The 18,153-nt window shown below is 40.3% G+C and overlaps 1 protein-coding gene and 1 non-coding gene across 2 annotated transcripts; both read left to right on the forward strand.

Moving 5' to 3' along the window:
* The first annotated feature begins 682 nt into the window (after positions 1 to 682).
* Positions 683 to 15,620, forward strand: mfsd13a (major facilitator superfamily domain containing 13A). The gene is made up of 9 exons (XM_050059820.1): positions 683 to 829; positions 4,601 to 4,864; positions 7,095 to 7,174; positions 8,270 to 8,719; positions 8,839 to 8,959; positions 9,243 to 9,339; positions 11,033 to 11,204; positions 12,597 to 12,790; positions 14,510 to 15,620. The coding sequence occupies exons 2-9, from the start codon at positions 4,697 to 4,699 to the stop codon at positions 14,758 to 14,760; spliced, it is 1,533 nt and encodes a 510-aa protein (XP_049915777.1). The 5' UTR covers positions 683 to 829; positions 4,601 to 4,696; the 3' UTR covers positions 14,761 to 15,620.
* Positions 15,621 to 17,282: 1,662 nt separating this feature from the next.
* Positions 17,283 to 17,396, forward strand: LOC126400359 (U5 spliceosomal RNA). Its single transcript, XR_007570966.1, has one exon. It is a non-coding gene; the product is annotated as a U5 spliceosomal RNA (small nuclear RNA).
* Positions 17,397 to 18,153: the final 757 nt, after the last annotated feature.

Here is an 18,153-nt window from a genome sequence, read left to right on the forward strand (position 1 = left end):
CTTTTGCCAAGAGGGAACTTTAGATATTGGTCCCTAGATTATGTTCACCCAGTTTCATGCGGATCGCTCAAACTTCCTAGGAAGACATCGATTTTAAGTGTTTTTCAAAAAATTCAAAATGGCGGAAAATCCATATGACCGGAAGTTATGGGTTCTTGAGGCAAATTTGTTCCACATGAGGAGAGGCATCCCTGTGCAAAGTTGCCACCACTTTAATGTTGCAGTTAGTACAGGTGGGGCTCAATTATAAACACCTTCTATACTGCTGTGTAGCTTGTGAACTCTATGATTGTATTTTTGTTTTGTAAGTCTGCATCTGGGAAGAAATTAGTAATTAAATTTAAATAAATATAGTGGAGTAAAAAGTACATTATTTCTCAGCAGAAAATGGATTCAGGTAAAGTAACTCAAAATAGTGCTCTACTTAAAAACAAAAAGTAATTAGTTATGTAATGTAATTAGTAACTTTCCATCACAGACAGTGAGTGGAAGAAGAAACATGATCACCAGTTCAACAGGTCATGCAGCTCCTCTCCTCTCTGTTTACCCACACACACAGACAAACTGGGATAACTGGTTTTGATAAACTTGACACTGGGTGGCGCTGTAACTCTTATCTGATCGTCTCCTCTTAACGGGAAACCCCCAGTTCGGTCGTCACGGATATGAGTGACAGACTGTAGTTGTCATGACGTGGGTCTATCCGCCTCCGCCGTACTGGTCTGCTTCCAGTGATCGAGACACTGCTGCTGCCGACGAGCACAAGACTGGTCAGCTCCCCACCGAGACACACAGCATTTACTCGGCCTGGTTAACAGCCCTGTTGTCGGTACGTGACATTCCTCTTGTGTTCTGATATGAAAATACTTGAAGCTATTTTTAAACGTGTTTGTATCCAGATCAGCAGCCGATAGCAGTTAACCATAACCAGCTAGCTAGTGTTAGCATTTAAATAAGGCTAGCTAGTGCTAACCATTAGCGGTAGTTGGCTAGCTCAGTGATACATTTAACACCTATGCTGAGACATTTATGGATCCTGTCAGCTGTTGTTATCAGATACAGCTGACTACACGACATGTGGGGTGTTAGTTGTAGCTTTCATGGTCCGGTATAACCAAATAACCAAGTCTAGTGACAGTACCGTTAGTCCAAGCTCATTAATTAGCCGGCTAACTAGCTGGTAGTAACCGTGCCACATAGAGGCAGGATCTCAAACGTTTTAGTGACTTCGCACTAACTCGGAATTTGACTTGTTGATTTGGTGCATACCAGTAAACACAGTGCAAAAATGTAAAGACATAATGTAAGATAATATGAAGACAATTGACAGTACAATAAAAAACAATATATGTACACATGTAAAGTAACTATGGACACATTTTTCAAACAGTACAGTCGTGCATGAATGTGCACATTTTTGTTAAGGGGGTGTAAAGGTTCAAGGTAAAATACAAAAATATGTGCAAGAGAAGTGATTGTGATGATGGCATGTGCGTTAATGTAATACATAATGTCAGGATAAGAGTCAGTGAGGGGCCTCGAGCCTTGTTGATGAGGTGATACTGAATAAATAATATTATACCCTTGTAAGAAAATTAAAAAATAAAATAAAATAAATGTGACTTATTTGGGATAGATAAAAGCACTATTTTTGTGCACTTGATGGAATATGAAAAAATATATGTAAGTATACTTAGATATGTATATATGAGCAAGAGAATTAATGGGATGTGTATTAATGTAATGCATAATGTCAGGATAAGAGTCAGTGTCAGTGGGGAGACATGCTGATGAGGTGAAACTGAAAAAAAAAAATTATTATACCCTTGTAAGAAAGTTAAAAAAAATAAATAAATGTAATTTTTTTGGGATGGATACATTTTTGCACTTGATAAATATGAAAAAAGTATAAATAAGAATACATAAATATGTAAAGTCGTCGAAGTAAGTGTTTTAAACAGTAGTAATAATGGGAGGATGTGTGTTAATGTAATGCATAATGTAAGGATAAGAGTCAGTGGGGGTCTTGAGCCATTTTAATGAGGTGATACTGAATAAATAATCATTACACCCTTACCCTCACATACACTTAACCTTTATATTCAAATTAAATCATATGCAATCATATAAATATCACACTATGTATCACGTAACAAATGTAAGCTTTGCATCATCTTGTTCATATTGTATTCACAGAGGCAACACAGACATAGGCACCAAAATAACCTAATGCTTGTATGCAATCACCCATATATTTAACTGGACACTTTTATGCCAGTTGGAAAACTCTGGAGGGTAGAGACAGGAAGGTCAAAAAAATATAAAACAGTCACAAACACATCTGTATTAATGGCTTCACTTGCATGTGGACAATATCAATCAAACTCCTCCTGTCCACTCAGTTTACAGAGAAGCTGTGTCCTTAATCAGTCTCGGCAACTGCAGTATTACCGGTGTCCACTTAATGTTAAAAACATCAGTCTTTAGTCGGAGCTTAATCGTTACGCTTTCCATTAAATAAACACTCTTCAATCTCTAAAGAATGCTGGGGATAAAAGCACTATTGAAAGTTAAATTAGTTTCTTGGATATATTGTCTAGTGTAAAAACTTTTAATTAAAAATGTACCATTAGATAAGGTAATGCAATAGTGATACTCAAAACACCAATGAATAAATAAACTGCTAATTTAAAAGTACACAATTTAGGTATTTTAGAGACAGAGTATTCCGAAACAGCATAAAATAATCCGATAATACCTCTGAGTATTTCCATTGATTTTACAAAGAAACAGGCTTTCATTTCCTTCTCTGCTTTAAACTATAAAACCAGGCATATCCAGACTTTGCATAAGGAATTACACTGTACTTTCAGTGATATATCACTGCAAAAAGACTGACAATGGGATCAGGTTTGTCTTCAAAAGCTTCTTTCCTTTTGCAAAAGGGGTGTGCATTACTTAGTTCACAATGTCCTCTACACCACAGTCTCACACTGACAGGTTTTTATCAGATGGATGAGAAAGATAAGGAGAAACAAATACTTCTTTTATGATGTAATCGTTTGGCTGGGAGAACACCTCTTTCACGCACAGAGTAAATATACATATATATACATAAATATATGTATCTATAGTATATCTCTAGAATATACTATAAATATACTAAAACGTGTTTGCATGTTGTGCCTTTCACACTGAGTGGATGTTTAGAGCCGGAGCAGCTTCTTAATTACCTCCCACACTTATGATCCAAATGTGTGCAACAAGTGATGATGATAAATGTTCCCTTTTGCAGTGTTCTGTTAATAAATCTCGAGATCCGGTGTCACCAGCTCAGCCACCGTGTTTGGCCGTCATATACTTTGGCTGTCAGAATGAATACAGCAGGTTCATAACAGAGTCCCTGCCAAGAGACCTCTCCACAGGTGGAAACAGCTGCCGCATCAGCTGTGGCTGAGAGGATATGAATTGGATATTTGTAGATCCACGTCGCGCTCGGTTGCCTGTTACCAAGTGGACCACTTCTGATTTAGTAAGATATGAGTCAGAGAGGTGATATGGTGCAGCCTCCTGAGAGGCATCCCATTTCACTGCTTGGATCTGATAGGAACATGGTTGGGAAGGTTTTTGTTGCACTCTTAAGGAGGTTGCCTTGGCCACGTTTGCTATCTCGCTGAGATCCTGATACGAATCTGCGGTTTGGCAGCTTTGCTTAGACGCTACATTGTGGTTGCCTCAGAGAGAAGCTATCGCATCGCCTTGAGACACTGTTACTGTGAGCTATTATATGGATTTTCCCACTGAAGATGTGAGAGGATGTTTGTATATCAGGACAAGTCTGAGCTTGTGGGAATCAGGTGTGAGGTAAAAAGCCTGTTAGTTATTTTCCTCCCAAGGGTGCTACATGTGAGACTGCACCAGGTGCTTCAAGAGGGAAGTGAAACGGCGCCAGCACGTGAGTAAAGTAATGCAGGATTTGCATTCGTTGTGAGGAGCTCGTGGAGTTGTGAGTTCTGAGTTGGAGTGACATAAGACAGAAATTCACATGGAGATATGACAAGAAGGCCAGAGCCAAATTGTTCGTCTCACATCAATCAGTACGCTGCCAGAAAGCAGTTTTGAATTTAACACCTAAAGAAAATAAAGCACAGTGAAAGCACGTAGCTTGAAAAGAATGTTTGAGGATTGTATGACGTTGCTTTTGTTGTTTCGCTGTGAAGAGGAAGAGCTTTTTGTTAGGTGGAGTGTCAAGGGAGTGGCCATAAAAATGACTGAGGAAAATTATAGTTTTACATGCACCACAGCTGGGTGTGGGTCAGAGGAGAAAGGAACAGTGGCCTACAGCCTGACTAACTTTAATGACAACTCACTGTGCCCTTGCAATGAAAATAGCTCCATTTTGGTTTGTTCAAACCCTGCGCAGAGACAGAGACATTTAATATTAAAGACGTCGCTGTAACTTCCAGTAATGCTCAGAAATATCTGTTCAGATGTAGAGAGCTCGCTGTTGCAACGTGTCGTTTTGGTTCAGGGTGAGATAATATATTTTTTCCTTTTTCTGCTGCACTTTAAGAATGTGGATTTAACTGTGTTTTTGCAGGCTATGATGAGGTGGTGACCCTGGGTCGGCCAGGCCGTGAGATGATTGCAGCTTGGCACAGGGAGAAAGACGGAGCAGAGTGATTGAGAAAGAAGAATGGGCAGGAGCGCCTGGGGCTGCTGGCAAAGCGTTGTCTCTACTGCAGTGCTCTACGGCTCTTTGGCCTTGTTCACCTCCATCCTCCACAATGTGTTCCTCCTTTATTACGTGGAGACCTTCGTGTCCATCTACAAGATTGATAAAATCTCCTTCTGGGTGGGAGAGGTGAGTGACAAGAGACCTGGGTCTGTAGCTATGTCAGTTTAACATGTGATCTAGTTTTTGACTTGTCGTCCAGGCTTAAAATGTAGCATTGATTCACCAGTCCAGTGACAACACATGCAGTATAATCCAAGTCTCATTTATCCATTTGTATGCTTAGTTCCTCCCAAACAGACAGCCCTTACTAGTAGGAAACTGAACTAACTCTCTTCAAAGCCAGACTCCGTTGACAAAAACTGTAATTCTGCTTTGCCTAACACAGGAGCTGCCTGTTTACCACTGCCTCTATCAGTTAGTTACTGTTATTGTGTGACTTTGGTGACTGGATTATTCAAATAGCTACTGTAATCATTTTCTTCATAAATATTACAATTACGTTCATCCACAGCAGGGGCGATTGCTCTGAGACAACAAGGGAGGCTGAACTTCCCCTAAAATTTCGTAGAAGAAATGGTCAAATATTCACTATTGAATTTACATTAAAATAAGAATTTACATTGCATTAAACGTGCGCTAGGATGCGTTTAACATCACGACGATGATGCTCAAACGTCAGCTGTTTATCACCAGTTTTCAGACGCGACCTCCCTGTCATACATTCTTGTATCAGCACGGTGGACGCGGAGAATCAAAGCATTCCTATGAGACAGCGCTGAGCACGTGTTTTTTTTTCATGCAGCAAAGCGAGACGGTCATTGGATAAATGCGACAAAATCGTCACTTCCTGGGAGGCTCAGCTTCCCTGGGACCTAATGGAGCGGTAGGCGGGAGAGGACGCTCGGTGTATGCATGATGATTGGAGGAATTGTCTGAAAGACTGAACCCCTCAGTCAGAGTTCCTTATTTCCATAAGCGATATAGCTCATTTTCACCGTTTGCACAGTACAGTAACCAGAAAATCTGGTTCTATGGCATGAGTGTGGTTGAAAAACGGCTTCAATTAAATGTTCCTTTTATAAGTTACTGCCTCGCTACAATATGACAAATTTTATGATGTAAATTTAAAGTGAACTTCCCCTGTTTGAAAGACCAGCAGTGGCCACTGGACAACAGCCATCCCATGATTTTTTTTTTTTTTTTTTTGATAATCAAATTTTATTTCCGGGCTTTTTCTCTTTGCAGCTGCATACGCTCTCTCCTTATTGGGAACAATTAAAAGAAGACACCACTGCTGAGAAAAATCCAATCCAATCCACTTTTATTTATATAGCACATTTTAAAAACACAGAGTTACCAAAGTGCTGCACAACAAATTTAAAAAACACAGTAAATAAATAAAAACAAGTATTCAAAACACTGAAAATACCTTAAAACAGAATATAACCAACCAGTGATTCAATCGCAATACAAAACAGAGAGAGACAAAAACAAAAACAGAGACCGAGACAAAACAGAGATCACACAAACTCTCATGATTGATTAAACGCCGGGGAAATACAGGTACGTTTTTAAGCGGGACTTAAAAGTTTCCAGGGTAGGGGCCATTTTGACGTGGGAGGGTAGCTCATTCCATACTTTCGGAGCTACCACAGAAAAAGCACGGTTGCCCCTAGTTTTTTGTCTCGATTTTGGGACAACGAGCTGCAAAAGATCAGCAGACCTCAATGCTCTGGAGGGGGTGTAGATGTGAATGAGGTCCGCGATATACTCAGGCGCCAGCCCATTTAACGACTTAAAAATGAACAACAAGATCTTAAAATTAATTCTAAAATGGACAGGGAGCCAGTGGAGGGAGGCGAGAACGGGGGTAATGTGGTCATGCTTTCGGGTTCCTGTTAAAAGCCGTGCTGCCGCGTTTTGGACTAACTGTAAGCGTGCAAGGGAAGCCTGGTTAATACCAATATAGAGAGCATTACAGTAGTCCAAACAGGTCGAGATAAAAGCATGACTCAAGTGCTCAAAGTCATTGAAAGCTACTACACTTTTAATTTTAGATAAAAGCCTCAGATGATAAAAACTGGTCTTCACGACAGAATTTATCTGTTTATCAAGTTTAAAACCACTGTCCATTTTAACGCCGAGGTTGGTGACTATGGGTTTTAGATAGGGCTGGAGTGGACCCAGGTCTATAGGAGGGACATCACGGACCCGACTGGGTCCAAACACCAATACCTCAGGCCCTTAGAAGCTTTATATCATGTTCTGGCTTATCAATGAACCATTATTTTCTTAATTGATGTCTTTTATAAGGCATTATTGTCCTCTTACGTGCCCTCTCTCTGCTGCTCCACAGGCAGTGTTCCTAATATGGAACAGTCTGAATGACCCTCTCTTCGGCTGGCTGAGTGACCGGGCCTTCCTCAGCTCTCCTCAGTAAGTGTCTCCATCCTGTCCTCTTTTATTCTCCGAGAAAACACCGCGGTAAACAATGTTTCATTTACAACACTGCAAAAGACTAAAGACTGTATGTGTTTGTTTGAATGTCTCAGCAAATTAGCGTTATTTAATGGCGTCCTAAAGCAAAGAAAATATTTTTCAGATTATGTTTTGTCAGTTGATACATTACCAAAATTTGTGCAGTTCTTTTTTTATCAGTTACACATCCTCTTTTTAAAAGAGTCAAGTAATGTGTCAGTCTCTTCCTTTTCCTGTGAAGAGGAACAAGTAACATGACGCCGTAATATCAGCGTCATGTAGTTCCTGTGATGTGTATCAACACAGCCCATCTATCAGCCGAGAATGCAGAGAGACACTGGTGACTAAAAAGCATAAATGTCAATGTTCTGCCCATTTCCTGAGAATATATTTGTATTTCAACACAGACGGAATTTATATTCTTTCTGACACCTTCATGCTCTCTAATCGCTCCTGGCTTTCCTGTCAAAATGCAGATTTCTACAGCTGTTGCTCCCACACACATTTCCCCCAAGCTAAGACCTTTATACATCCCTGCACACGCAAATGTTTCAGTATGAACTCTTTTATCAGCTGCAGTAATGCTCACAAGGCTAGGTAAACACGTCGTCAGAGCGAGAATTGTCAAACATAAAGCCACCATCTGTATTTGCATTTCATTTTGATAAGGCCATCTGTGGCTCTGTGCTGTCATAAGGTGGTGACACAACAAAGCTGAAAACAAACTAATCATATTCTGTGCGAGAGCTTTTTATATCTGCACCCTTCAGCCTGTTTGTCTACGTGTTGTCAAGCAGAGACGTTCACCACTCCACCTTTATTTTAGTTGACCTTTTATAGTTTTAGTATGTTTTATTGTGATCGCCAATTCTGTATTTACATAAATGTTTATACGGTGTGTCAACAGCCATGTTAAAGTCTAATCTGTGCATAGCCAACAAAACAGACTCAAATAGCTTGGGAGTATTTAAATAGGTGTGACGGCCTCTGTTTTTGAGTATGTATCTCACAAAACTTGTGCGTTTATCTGCTGATGTTTGTTGTTCCACCCAGGTCAGGCCCTCAGATCACAACTCCAGAGGTGGTGCTGAAGCGCCTGAAGGCCCTCTCCACAAATGGCCCTCTCTTCGCTCTGTCGTTCCTGGCCTTCTGGGTGGCGTGGGCCAGACCGGGACTGCAGTTCCTGCTGTGTCTGTGTCTTTACGATGGTTTCCTCACAATGGTGGACCTCCACCACAGCGCCCTGCTGGCTGACCTCGCCGTGTCCGCCACTGATCGCACACGCCTCAACTTCCACTGCTCCGTGTTCAGCGCTTTGGGCTCAATCTCCGTATTTCTGTCCTACTCCTTCTGGGACAAGGAGGATTTTTACTCCTTCCGTCTCTTCTGTGTGACTCTCGCAGCTTTTTCCATCTTGGGCTTTTTCTCAGTGTCTCAGTTGTTGCAGCGTCGTTTCCAAAAGGAAGTCCGTCCAAGACAGGACGAGGCGCTGACACTCAAAGAGTGAGGATTGTCTTAAGATCTTGAAATTCTATACAATTTGGTTGGGATGTTTTCGTTCTGTTGTTGTTGTTTTTCCTCTCCATCTCATTCCTGTCTTGTTTTCTTTTGCTCTGTCGCAGGCTGAGTGTTGGCCATGCTCCACCTAGCCAGCCAGAAAAAGCTGTCACTGTTGGACAGTACCTTAAGCAGCTATCCAAACACAAGAACTTCATGTGGTTTGTGTCTATGAACCTTGTTCAGGTAAGATGTTAATCACAGTAAATGTGCTACGAATGCTTATAGAGATAAAGACGCAGTGTCAGCATTAACACTTTAATTGCAATGTGATTAATGTCCAAACATAATCCCTCTGATTTTTTGTGGAACTTCATTTAGGGTTTTATGTTTATTTATTTTATGTCACATTATTTAACCAGGAAAGGCCTCACTGAGGTTAAAAATCTCCTTCACAGGAGTGTCCTGTCCAACACAGGCTGCAGCATATTTACATCCTCATTTACATTCTGTTCTTGTCTCCCCACAGGTGTTTCACTGCCATTTCAACAGCAACTTCTTCCCTCTTTTCCTGGAACATCTGCTGTCTGACAATATTTCTGCCTCTACAGGTTCAATCTTACTCGGTAAGACCCCTTGTTTGGTCGTGATGAGGCTAGGCAATAAAGACCAAAATGACTGCCGCAGTAATTATCACAGCATTATCTAGGGATGGGAATTGAGACTAGGCTCCAAATTGTCTGATCCATCAGAGTCATGTGCCACCGAGCTTATCAATTCTTTTATCAATCAAACAAATGTGTTTACGCTGCTGGAAACTTGCCACAAGAATGAGTCACGGTGGAAAGGAAATAAATGTCCAAAGCGTGGCTTCATTTAACAAAGAACGATGACAGCAGTGCTACTTTAATGTCCGTCAAACGAAGGTGGACGCACCAGCAATACGCTGAAGCATCTTTCTACACAGCATGTAGCATCAGTGCCACTGCTTCCCAACGGAGGGGCATGTCTGTTACCAAGGGGAAATATTCTGCTATGATAACATTAGTGGCGTGCAGGCAGGCTTCTTGACCGTCCAGTCGAGAACCAGTTCCAAATTAAACAGCTGATAAACTAAGGAGCTTTTTCACACCTTGGTCACATGCATGCTTTTATTTACTCTGTTTCTACACTGTGTTCGGACTCGTAAATAATAAAACAGCTGCACTGACGCTGAAGACCTGTGTCTTATTTTTCACACAGAAAATTGATCAGGAGCAAGTAAGCGAATTGATGAACAATCAGACCGATGAGAAGAATTTATAACAGCATTGATATCAATTAAAATTCCCATCCCTAGCATTGTCTCAAAATTTAAGGAAATCACAAATGATGCTGTGTTTGAATAAAAAGTAGTGTGTATTTACCAAAGTTAAACTGAATGAAAAACACAATCCGAAGGTGTTTATGTTACTGGCATCATGCAGACTAGTCACATACAAGCTTTTCTATATTACAGACACATTTAAGTTGCCAGTGTGGATGCAGCGTTGTAATTTGAGTCAAAAAATCATCATCCCACATTTAAAGATCAGGGAGAACTCAGAAAATCTGATGTGGTATTCTGAAATGTATAATCTCCTAAATTGCCAGGAACTGATCTAGTTGTTACGGAAGTGTATTGCTGCAATGCCAGAAAAAGAAAAACTAATCAGTATCATGTTATAATGTTAAGAGTTAATTGCTATAACAAGATGTTTTCATTATAACAAGATAAATAGTTTTTGGGATTGTTGTCGCCTGAAATGTCTCATTTTCCTGCAGCATGTTTGTAAGCATTTTTACGCCGCCGCACCAGTGATAGCCATAGCCAGAGAAATTGTGTTTTCACATTGTCCATACATCTGTGCATCGGTACCATTCTCTTGATCACGATATTTCAAGAACGCCTTGGGGGCATTTCTTCAAATGTGGCGTAAATATCCCCCTGGATTTAACAACAAACTGTTAAGGTTTTGGTGGTCAAAGGTCAACATCACTGTGACTTTGTCTGTCTCATTCTTGTGAACACGATGTCTCAAGATCACCTCGAGGGAATTTCTCCTTTGGCACAAACGTTCACTTGGAAATGCATCTTGTTATAACAAACTTTTCATGTGTTAACCTGATACTGATTTTATTTTTCTGATGTGGCAGCAATACACCGCTGTAAACTGTGGCAAAAATAGAGTAGATTTTTATTTAATTAATTTGCTATCTGTCTTTTTTATTTTACAGTTACTATTCTTTCTGCTGATTAGTCTTTTTTTTAAACGCACTTCTGCTTGTGCTCCCACGCAGGCATCTCTTACATTGCCCCCCACCTGAACAACTTGTATTTCCTGACACTGTGCCAGCGTTACGGGGTTTACCAGGTTATCCGCTGGCTATTTATGCTCAAACTGGGACTTAGTGTGGCTATGCTGCTGGCAGGGGCTGACCACATTTATCTGCTGTGCATCTTCATTGCTAGGTATGGCCACGCACACACATCAGCACACGCCTCGGGGATCCGATGTGTGACAGCTTGTACATTTCTTTGCTCGTTTTTGTTCATTGTTTTTCAAAGCTGAACACACAAACACACAGCAGCACGTATCGCACTGTGCCAAGCAGTCAGAAGGACACGTCAAGGACTCTTTCTGCTGCACACTGTTTTCAAGGTTAACTCAACATTTGCTACATGTTTTTATCAGAATATTGTGTTAACTTTTTTGCTACAAGACCTTTTTTCTCCTGGGAAAATATTTGCTTCAGTTTGTGCCTCTGTGGCTCAGAATGAGCTTTATTTATGCAGCCTGAAATCATGTGTCTCAAAGGGATTTAAAATCTGTAACAACACACTATGAGGGACGAAAAATAACGTATCAATGAAGTATCAATAAATAAATATAATATAGGATAAATATCAATTAATAAGTAAATAAATATATAAATAAACACAGGAATGAATAAAGGAATATGGAAAGTAATGAATTTATGAATACATACAAGTATAAAAAATAAATATTGAAATAATTAAAAACATGGAAATGAATGTATAAATAAATAAATTAATGCATTAAAAATGCAAAAATAAATAAAATCTTTTTTTAAAAAGTAAATAAAAAGCAAAATTTAGAATAAAAAAGGAATAAATAAATGAATGTTTTAAATTTGTTTCTACATTTTTGTTCAACTATATTATTTTTTTCTGTATTTTTGTGTCTGTAATTTAAGGGTGTGTTAGGTGCGTTTATTTCTGTATTCATGCATTTATTTTTATTTATTTCAGCATTTCTTTACTCTTTTGTTTACTTCCTTATTTCTTTATTTCTTTATTTGTTGATACATTTATATATTAGCCATACATACAACACTTTGTTTCCCTACACCCTTGATTCAGATAATAAAAAAGTGCCTACACACAAAAAAACTTTTTAAAAAAGTGTAGTTAACTGTTAACTTCTTAAAGGGCAAAAAAGGCAAAAAACAAATACTATTATAGAGAAATAACCATAGTACATAGAGAAAATAGGGAAACAGCACAGGTAAATTAAGAGCAAAGGTATAGTGAAGAATCAAAGTCATTTCATTCTATTATGGATGTGAGCACACAGGCACACCTCAGCATGCTGGATTAGGTTAGAAACTGTAACCATTCCCCTCCCGATACCCTGCTCTCAACAAATAGAGACGTAACAAATGAAGATTGATACACTTTAATTAATGGGAATAAAACTGAACCATGTACCCTCGATAAACACCTCGTAATAAGACCCTTTATTGAATCTAACTTTCCTGATATTTAAATGAAAAATGTTGACATTTCCTGTTGTAAGACTGTCGGTCCTGGAGACTGTAACCCAGCTTCTCTTCTTCCTAGTAACCGGGTGTTTACAGAAGGGACGTGCAAGCTGCTGAAACTGGTCATCTCCGACCTGGTGGACGAGGACTTTGTGGTCAACCGCCGTCAGCAGGCCACCTCTGCTCTCCTCTTCGGGATGGTCGCCTTGTTGACCAAACCTGGCCAGACGTTCGCCCCTCTCATCGGCACCTGGCTGCTGTGTGTTTACACAGGTACTGACAGAAACGCTCACGCTCCATTCTTCACAGTGAACCTTGTTTCAAATGGTGCAACGATTTCTTGCATTCACGTGTCTTGGTGTCTTTCCGGCAGATGAAGTATCAAGTAGCACAGCTGCCACTGCGAATTATTTCCGGCTCGATCTATGATCTGTATCTACGTCATTCAGTGTATTTACTGTTCAACAATACGATGTTAATGAGGTGTTGTGTAACCGGACAAATGAGACAGATCTGCACAAACTCAAGTATAATGTGGAAGATTAATTACTCTGCAGGGACATAAGCCACAGAGACCCTTCTGCATCTCATCTTGTGATCACTTCTGTTAGAAGATTCCAACCTTCAGTGGCCATGCTCATTAGATATATAGTGTTTATAGTGTTAAATTGCACAGCTGATCAAGGCTCACTGTTTCCCCCTGCTTTGAGTCTTTTTTTGGTACGCTAAGCTAACTGTGTCCTGGCTGTAGCTGCATGTTTAGCATCAATCTTCTCATCCAGCTCTCAGCAAGAAAGCAAATAAACACATTTCTCAAAATGTCAAATTACACCTCAGAGGGAGGGACATTACTTTGTGCCATGTTTCCCTCATTGATTTATTTAATCTTATTTCACTGTACAGTTGCACACAGTGCCCTTTTTGCCCTGGTGTCTCTTGTTCTCTGTTTATCAGACCACTAATGAGACCAGAATTAGTTGCCAGCTACCAGCTGTCCTTCAGTTTTGCTCCTCATTGCTGTGGACTGCTTCCCCATGAAGAAAGCAGGCAGCAGCTCGAGAAATGGGCCTTTAGTCTGTGGTTGCAGCGTCTCGAATTTGACCAGCACAAACCTCCCAATGCTGGCCAGCAGCAGCGTCAAGTCTAACCTGTGTTATGGCAGCAACAGAAAGTCTGCCGAACCAGCAGGGAGTTGTTGTTTTTTTCTGGTTGTTTTTTCCCCCCCAGAACTGGGGTTTGCACGGCCGCAGACTTGTCTCCACAGCAGCTGCCTGCTCTCCTGCTGGCAAGGTGGTCTGTAGCGGTGGGGAGTGACGCAGCGGACACACCATGGTTCCAGGGTCTAATGTTAGCTACATAAGTTGTGAGCATTTAGCTCCAGTGAACAGGAGACTAAACTATTGGCAACATTTTCTCTCCATCTCTGAAATGCTTTGCTGATACTGACAAGTGTTTTATTTTATTTATTTATTATCAGACTCTCTTGATATATCTGGCTTTCTTTTTTTGGGTTGCTTTGCAGGGTAGGCAGTTGTTGCCAGTGCTGGGATATCAGCTTTCTCTGCAGGATTCTCTGCCATCGTGCATTTGCGTCTACATTTGTAGGAATCGGAATGATAACAGGAACACCCTCTCTCTGAAATGACTTATGATTGGCCAGAGTTTCCTGTCACAGACTAGAATTTCTAAAGCCTGTGAACAGAGCCAAGAGGAGGTGCAGAAGTCAAGTGTTCTCTCTCAATTGAATTACAGTATGCTCAAAGTTTATAATGGGATTTTTGTCAGATGAAGACAACGATTAAGCCTCCTACCCCAGCTTTAACCATCTATCCAAAACCAATTTGTTTTACTATTAGGGTCATCTTTAGTTGTGGGTTTCTTATCATATTCTTAAAAATATTTGCAGGACTGCCTCATCACAACAGATGAGAATCTATCTCTGTGAACACCGAAGTAATTACTTTTTTCTGTTGTTGTAATTCTCTTCTCCAGGTTATGATATTTTCGAGAGGCAACCCGTGAAGGACTCTCTGGTTTCCGTGCCTGACGTTGCCTCTGGCTCAGGGACTCCGCCTCTACGCCTGGGCTGCTTCTACATGTTGGTGTTCGTGCCTATCACGTGTGCCCTGCTCCAGCTGGCCGCCTGGTCTCGCTTCACACTTCACGGCCGCAAGCTGCAGGGGATCAAGACCCTGAGGCAAGGGGCCCAGCACGGCCACCTTATCGATGTCAAGGCCATATGAAGCTGGGTGAAGCTGCACACAGACACTTTGAAACGGTCGCTTTTACAATCCCTTAGTGCAGCTCAGCCTCGTGTGCAAGGATATGAACCACAGCATGTGGCTTTGTGGACAGCGGAAATGCACAGTCGGCTAACAAATCCCACTGGGAAGAACATAAAGTAACATTTTAAAAAATGAAACCTGCCTTATTTTTATATTAGAATATTGACCTATATTTATATTTGAACAGATGACCAAAAGAGTAGAACCAATTAGTCCTTTTTGGATGTGGAAGGACCAAGGTGACAACTTTTCATAGTGTGCGCCAAAGATGGGCTGCCCTCTTTTAACTGTAAAGCATAACTCCTGTAAAGAGTACAGACTGAATACCACTGCTGCTAGGTTATCTGTCAGTAACATCGGCCTGATTTAAAAACCTGAAGGAGGGGAGGTTTAACACAGAGCTACATTTCTGATTTCTGATGTTACTAACAAAGTGAAGAACATGAAATAAACTTGCATTAATGTGTTCAGAGTGCCGCTGAACCTGCTGTTGAACCTGCATGGAATCAACTCCAGAGCTGATTAATTGTTTCTTTACATTTACGCGGAACGCCCTGCCAGTTTGATGTTGAGAACTGTATTTTCTGAGACGTACAGTATTGATGATGATGTTTTTGCACAAAACTGCCATTTGTCTGTTGTACTTCTAACATTCTGATTGTGACATATTTTATGTACTGTAATAACAGCCGTTGGAATTAGGAAACTAATGCTGGTAACCATGTTGTCAGTTCACTTTTGTAATTCTTTTCAGATTATAAAAAGAATGTGTGGCGTAACCACAAATAAAATCTTGTCTACGTTGAAGGTGAACCAAACTCTGCTGTGCTGTGAAACCTTTTTTATAAACGGATTATCTGTAAAACCACGAGAACAATCCAGTGACTTTATTAGAAGATTAAAAAAGCATACACATTGACTTGAGAAAAAAATTCTGCTCCATTTTTGTGAATTAACATATTTATTACCTCAGTAGTATAAGAAAAACTTTTTTTTCTGAACTAAGATTATCTCAGATTTTTTTTTTTTTTAAATTGAATTAAAAAAATCAGATTTTGTTCTTTTTAATAAATGAGAAAATTTAGTTCGTAAAAGAATTTATGAGATTATCTGAATTCAGAAAATCGAGCAGAATTTTTTTACATGATAACTTATAATAATAATTATAATAATTCCGACATAATAATCTCCTTAATACAGAAAAACATGTCAAATATGTGTTTTTCCAAGCGAGTGCATTACACTGGACGTTATTTAATTTTAAATTCTTCTTTACTGGGCCACAAAAAAAAATAAAAAATCAAATTCATGGACCATCTGCTCGAGCAGGATCTTTTCTGCCACTTCTGAGTAATGAATGAAATCTACACTGCAACTACTGATCCTAAAACTTGCAGGTGTTGTTAGCAGCTGTTAAAGGCTACAACCATTTACCGTCTTAGTTCTGTGACAACATAAACTAAAATGCTTATGTAAAAGACATTCATAAAAGCCTGCTGTGTGTTTGCAGGTGAAGACTTCACTTCACTGCATGTAAATGTCATTATCATCACCATGCAGATACCTGGGGTGAGTACTGTAAATAGAAACATGTCTGAAGGCGTTTGTTTATTTGAGGAGATAGAGAAAATGATACACCCTTTCACTGTTCACTGTTGACTCTTGTTTAGCAATGACTCATGAGGGATTATAAGATCATAGGACACTTTACTGCAAAACCACAGCCGGCTGCTCAGCCTGGATTTAAGGAGAATATTTTTGTGTATCCACCCAGTGGTGTAGTGACAGGTCTCTGTAGGTATACAATAGTGAACCCACCTCTTTTCCTGGACATTTACAGTGTATACACCGATCAGCCAAAACATTAACACCGCTGACATCTTGTAACAATGCAATGTTCTGTTGGGAAACCTTGAGTTCTGACATTCATGTGGATGCCACCTGACACGCTCCACCCAACTCCACAAACAGCAGTGCAGACCAGGTGCGCCTCCTCATGGCAACTGCACTCGTCAGTAACAGTGCCCCCCCAGCAGGACTTTGCACCATGCCACACCACAATAACTGCTCAGGAATGGTCCGAGGAAGGAGACAAAGAGCTCAAGGCTTCAGCCTGGCCTCCAAACTCCCCAGATCCCAGTCTGATCAAAGATCTGTAAGATGTGCTGGTACCCCACCTCACAACCCACAGGACTCAAAAGATCTGGTGGTAACACGCCAAAGGACACTCCAGAGGTCCCGTGTTCATGCATCAACAGGTCAGAGCCAAGTCCGGTCCAAGGAGGACCCACCATGGATTGGGGGTACCTCTGGGGTACCAGCACGTCCCTCAGATGTTTGATCAGATTGGGATTAACACATCGTGTAACTTCCGTTTCGTGCCGGAAGCTAAACAGTTGTAATAAGTTAGCGCACACCACCACGACTGAACAGTACATGTAGGGAAACAAGTCCTTTTTCTTTATGTATGTGGGGAAATACTCTCATGTTTCCCTTCAGATCGTATAAATCTTTCGCCTTTTACTAAAGATTTCCGTGGAGAGCAACACTTTGAGTTCAAACTAATGTTTTGATGCCTTGCTGAACGTGGGGCTTCCTTGGACTGTGGTAAGGAAAATAACATTGAACTCTGCTGTGGTGAGACCAGTAGAAGGAGATACTGAACGATCTGGGCCCCATTTCCCAGAGCCTTCGCAGCACTACGCACATCGTAACTTGTATCTTAGGGTTAGGGTTATGGTAACTTAAGACAAACATTGACATTGTTCTGTCAGATATTTGCTGTATTTTAGTCAAGACAAGATTGGAAGTAACATGTATATCATATCTATTTCTTTTTTACTTCCACACTCAGAAGAAAAAAAATGGTCAGAAACCAACCTGCACTTTATGAATTAATTTCAATAGAATAGCGCCATGTAATCAAATGCCTTTAAGTTATTTAATGACTATAATCTGATGTATGATATAACAAAACCTGTCTGTTTGTACATCTGTAAACACATTTATGCACAATAAAGAAATGCTGTAAAATCTAGACAACTGTAGCAGTTGGCTGAAGTTAATGATGTGATGTTCTAGAATTATCAACTAAAGTATATTTAATAATTTTAGAAACTGGGTTTTGTATTAATCTGACAGTACCTACATACACTTACCAGCTACTTTATTAGGTACACCTGTTCAACTGCTTGTTAGTGCAAATAGCTAATCAGCCAATCACGTGGCAGCAGCTCAATGCATTTAGTCATGTAGACGTGGTGAAGACGACCTGCTGGAGTTCAAACGGAGCATCAGAATGATGAAGAAAGGTGATTTAAGTGACTTTGAACGTGGCATGGTTGTTGGTGC

Source organism: Epinephelus moara, chromosome 13, assembly GCF_006386435.1.
Source record: "Epinephelus moara isolate mb chromosome 13, YSFRI_EMoa_1.0, whole genome shotgun sequence".
NCBI lineage: Eukaryota > Metazoa > Chordata > Actinopteri > Perciformes > Serranidae > Epinephelus > Epinephelus moara.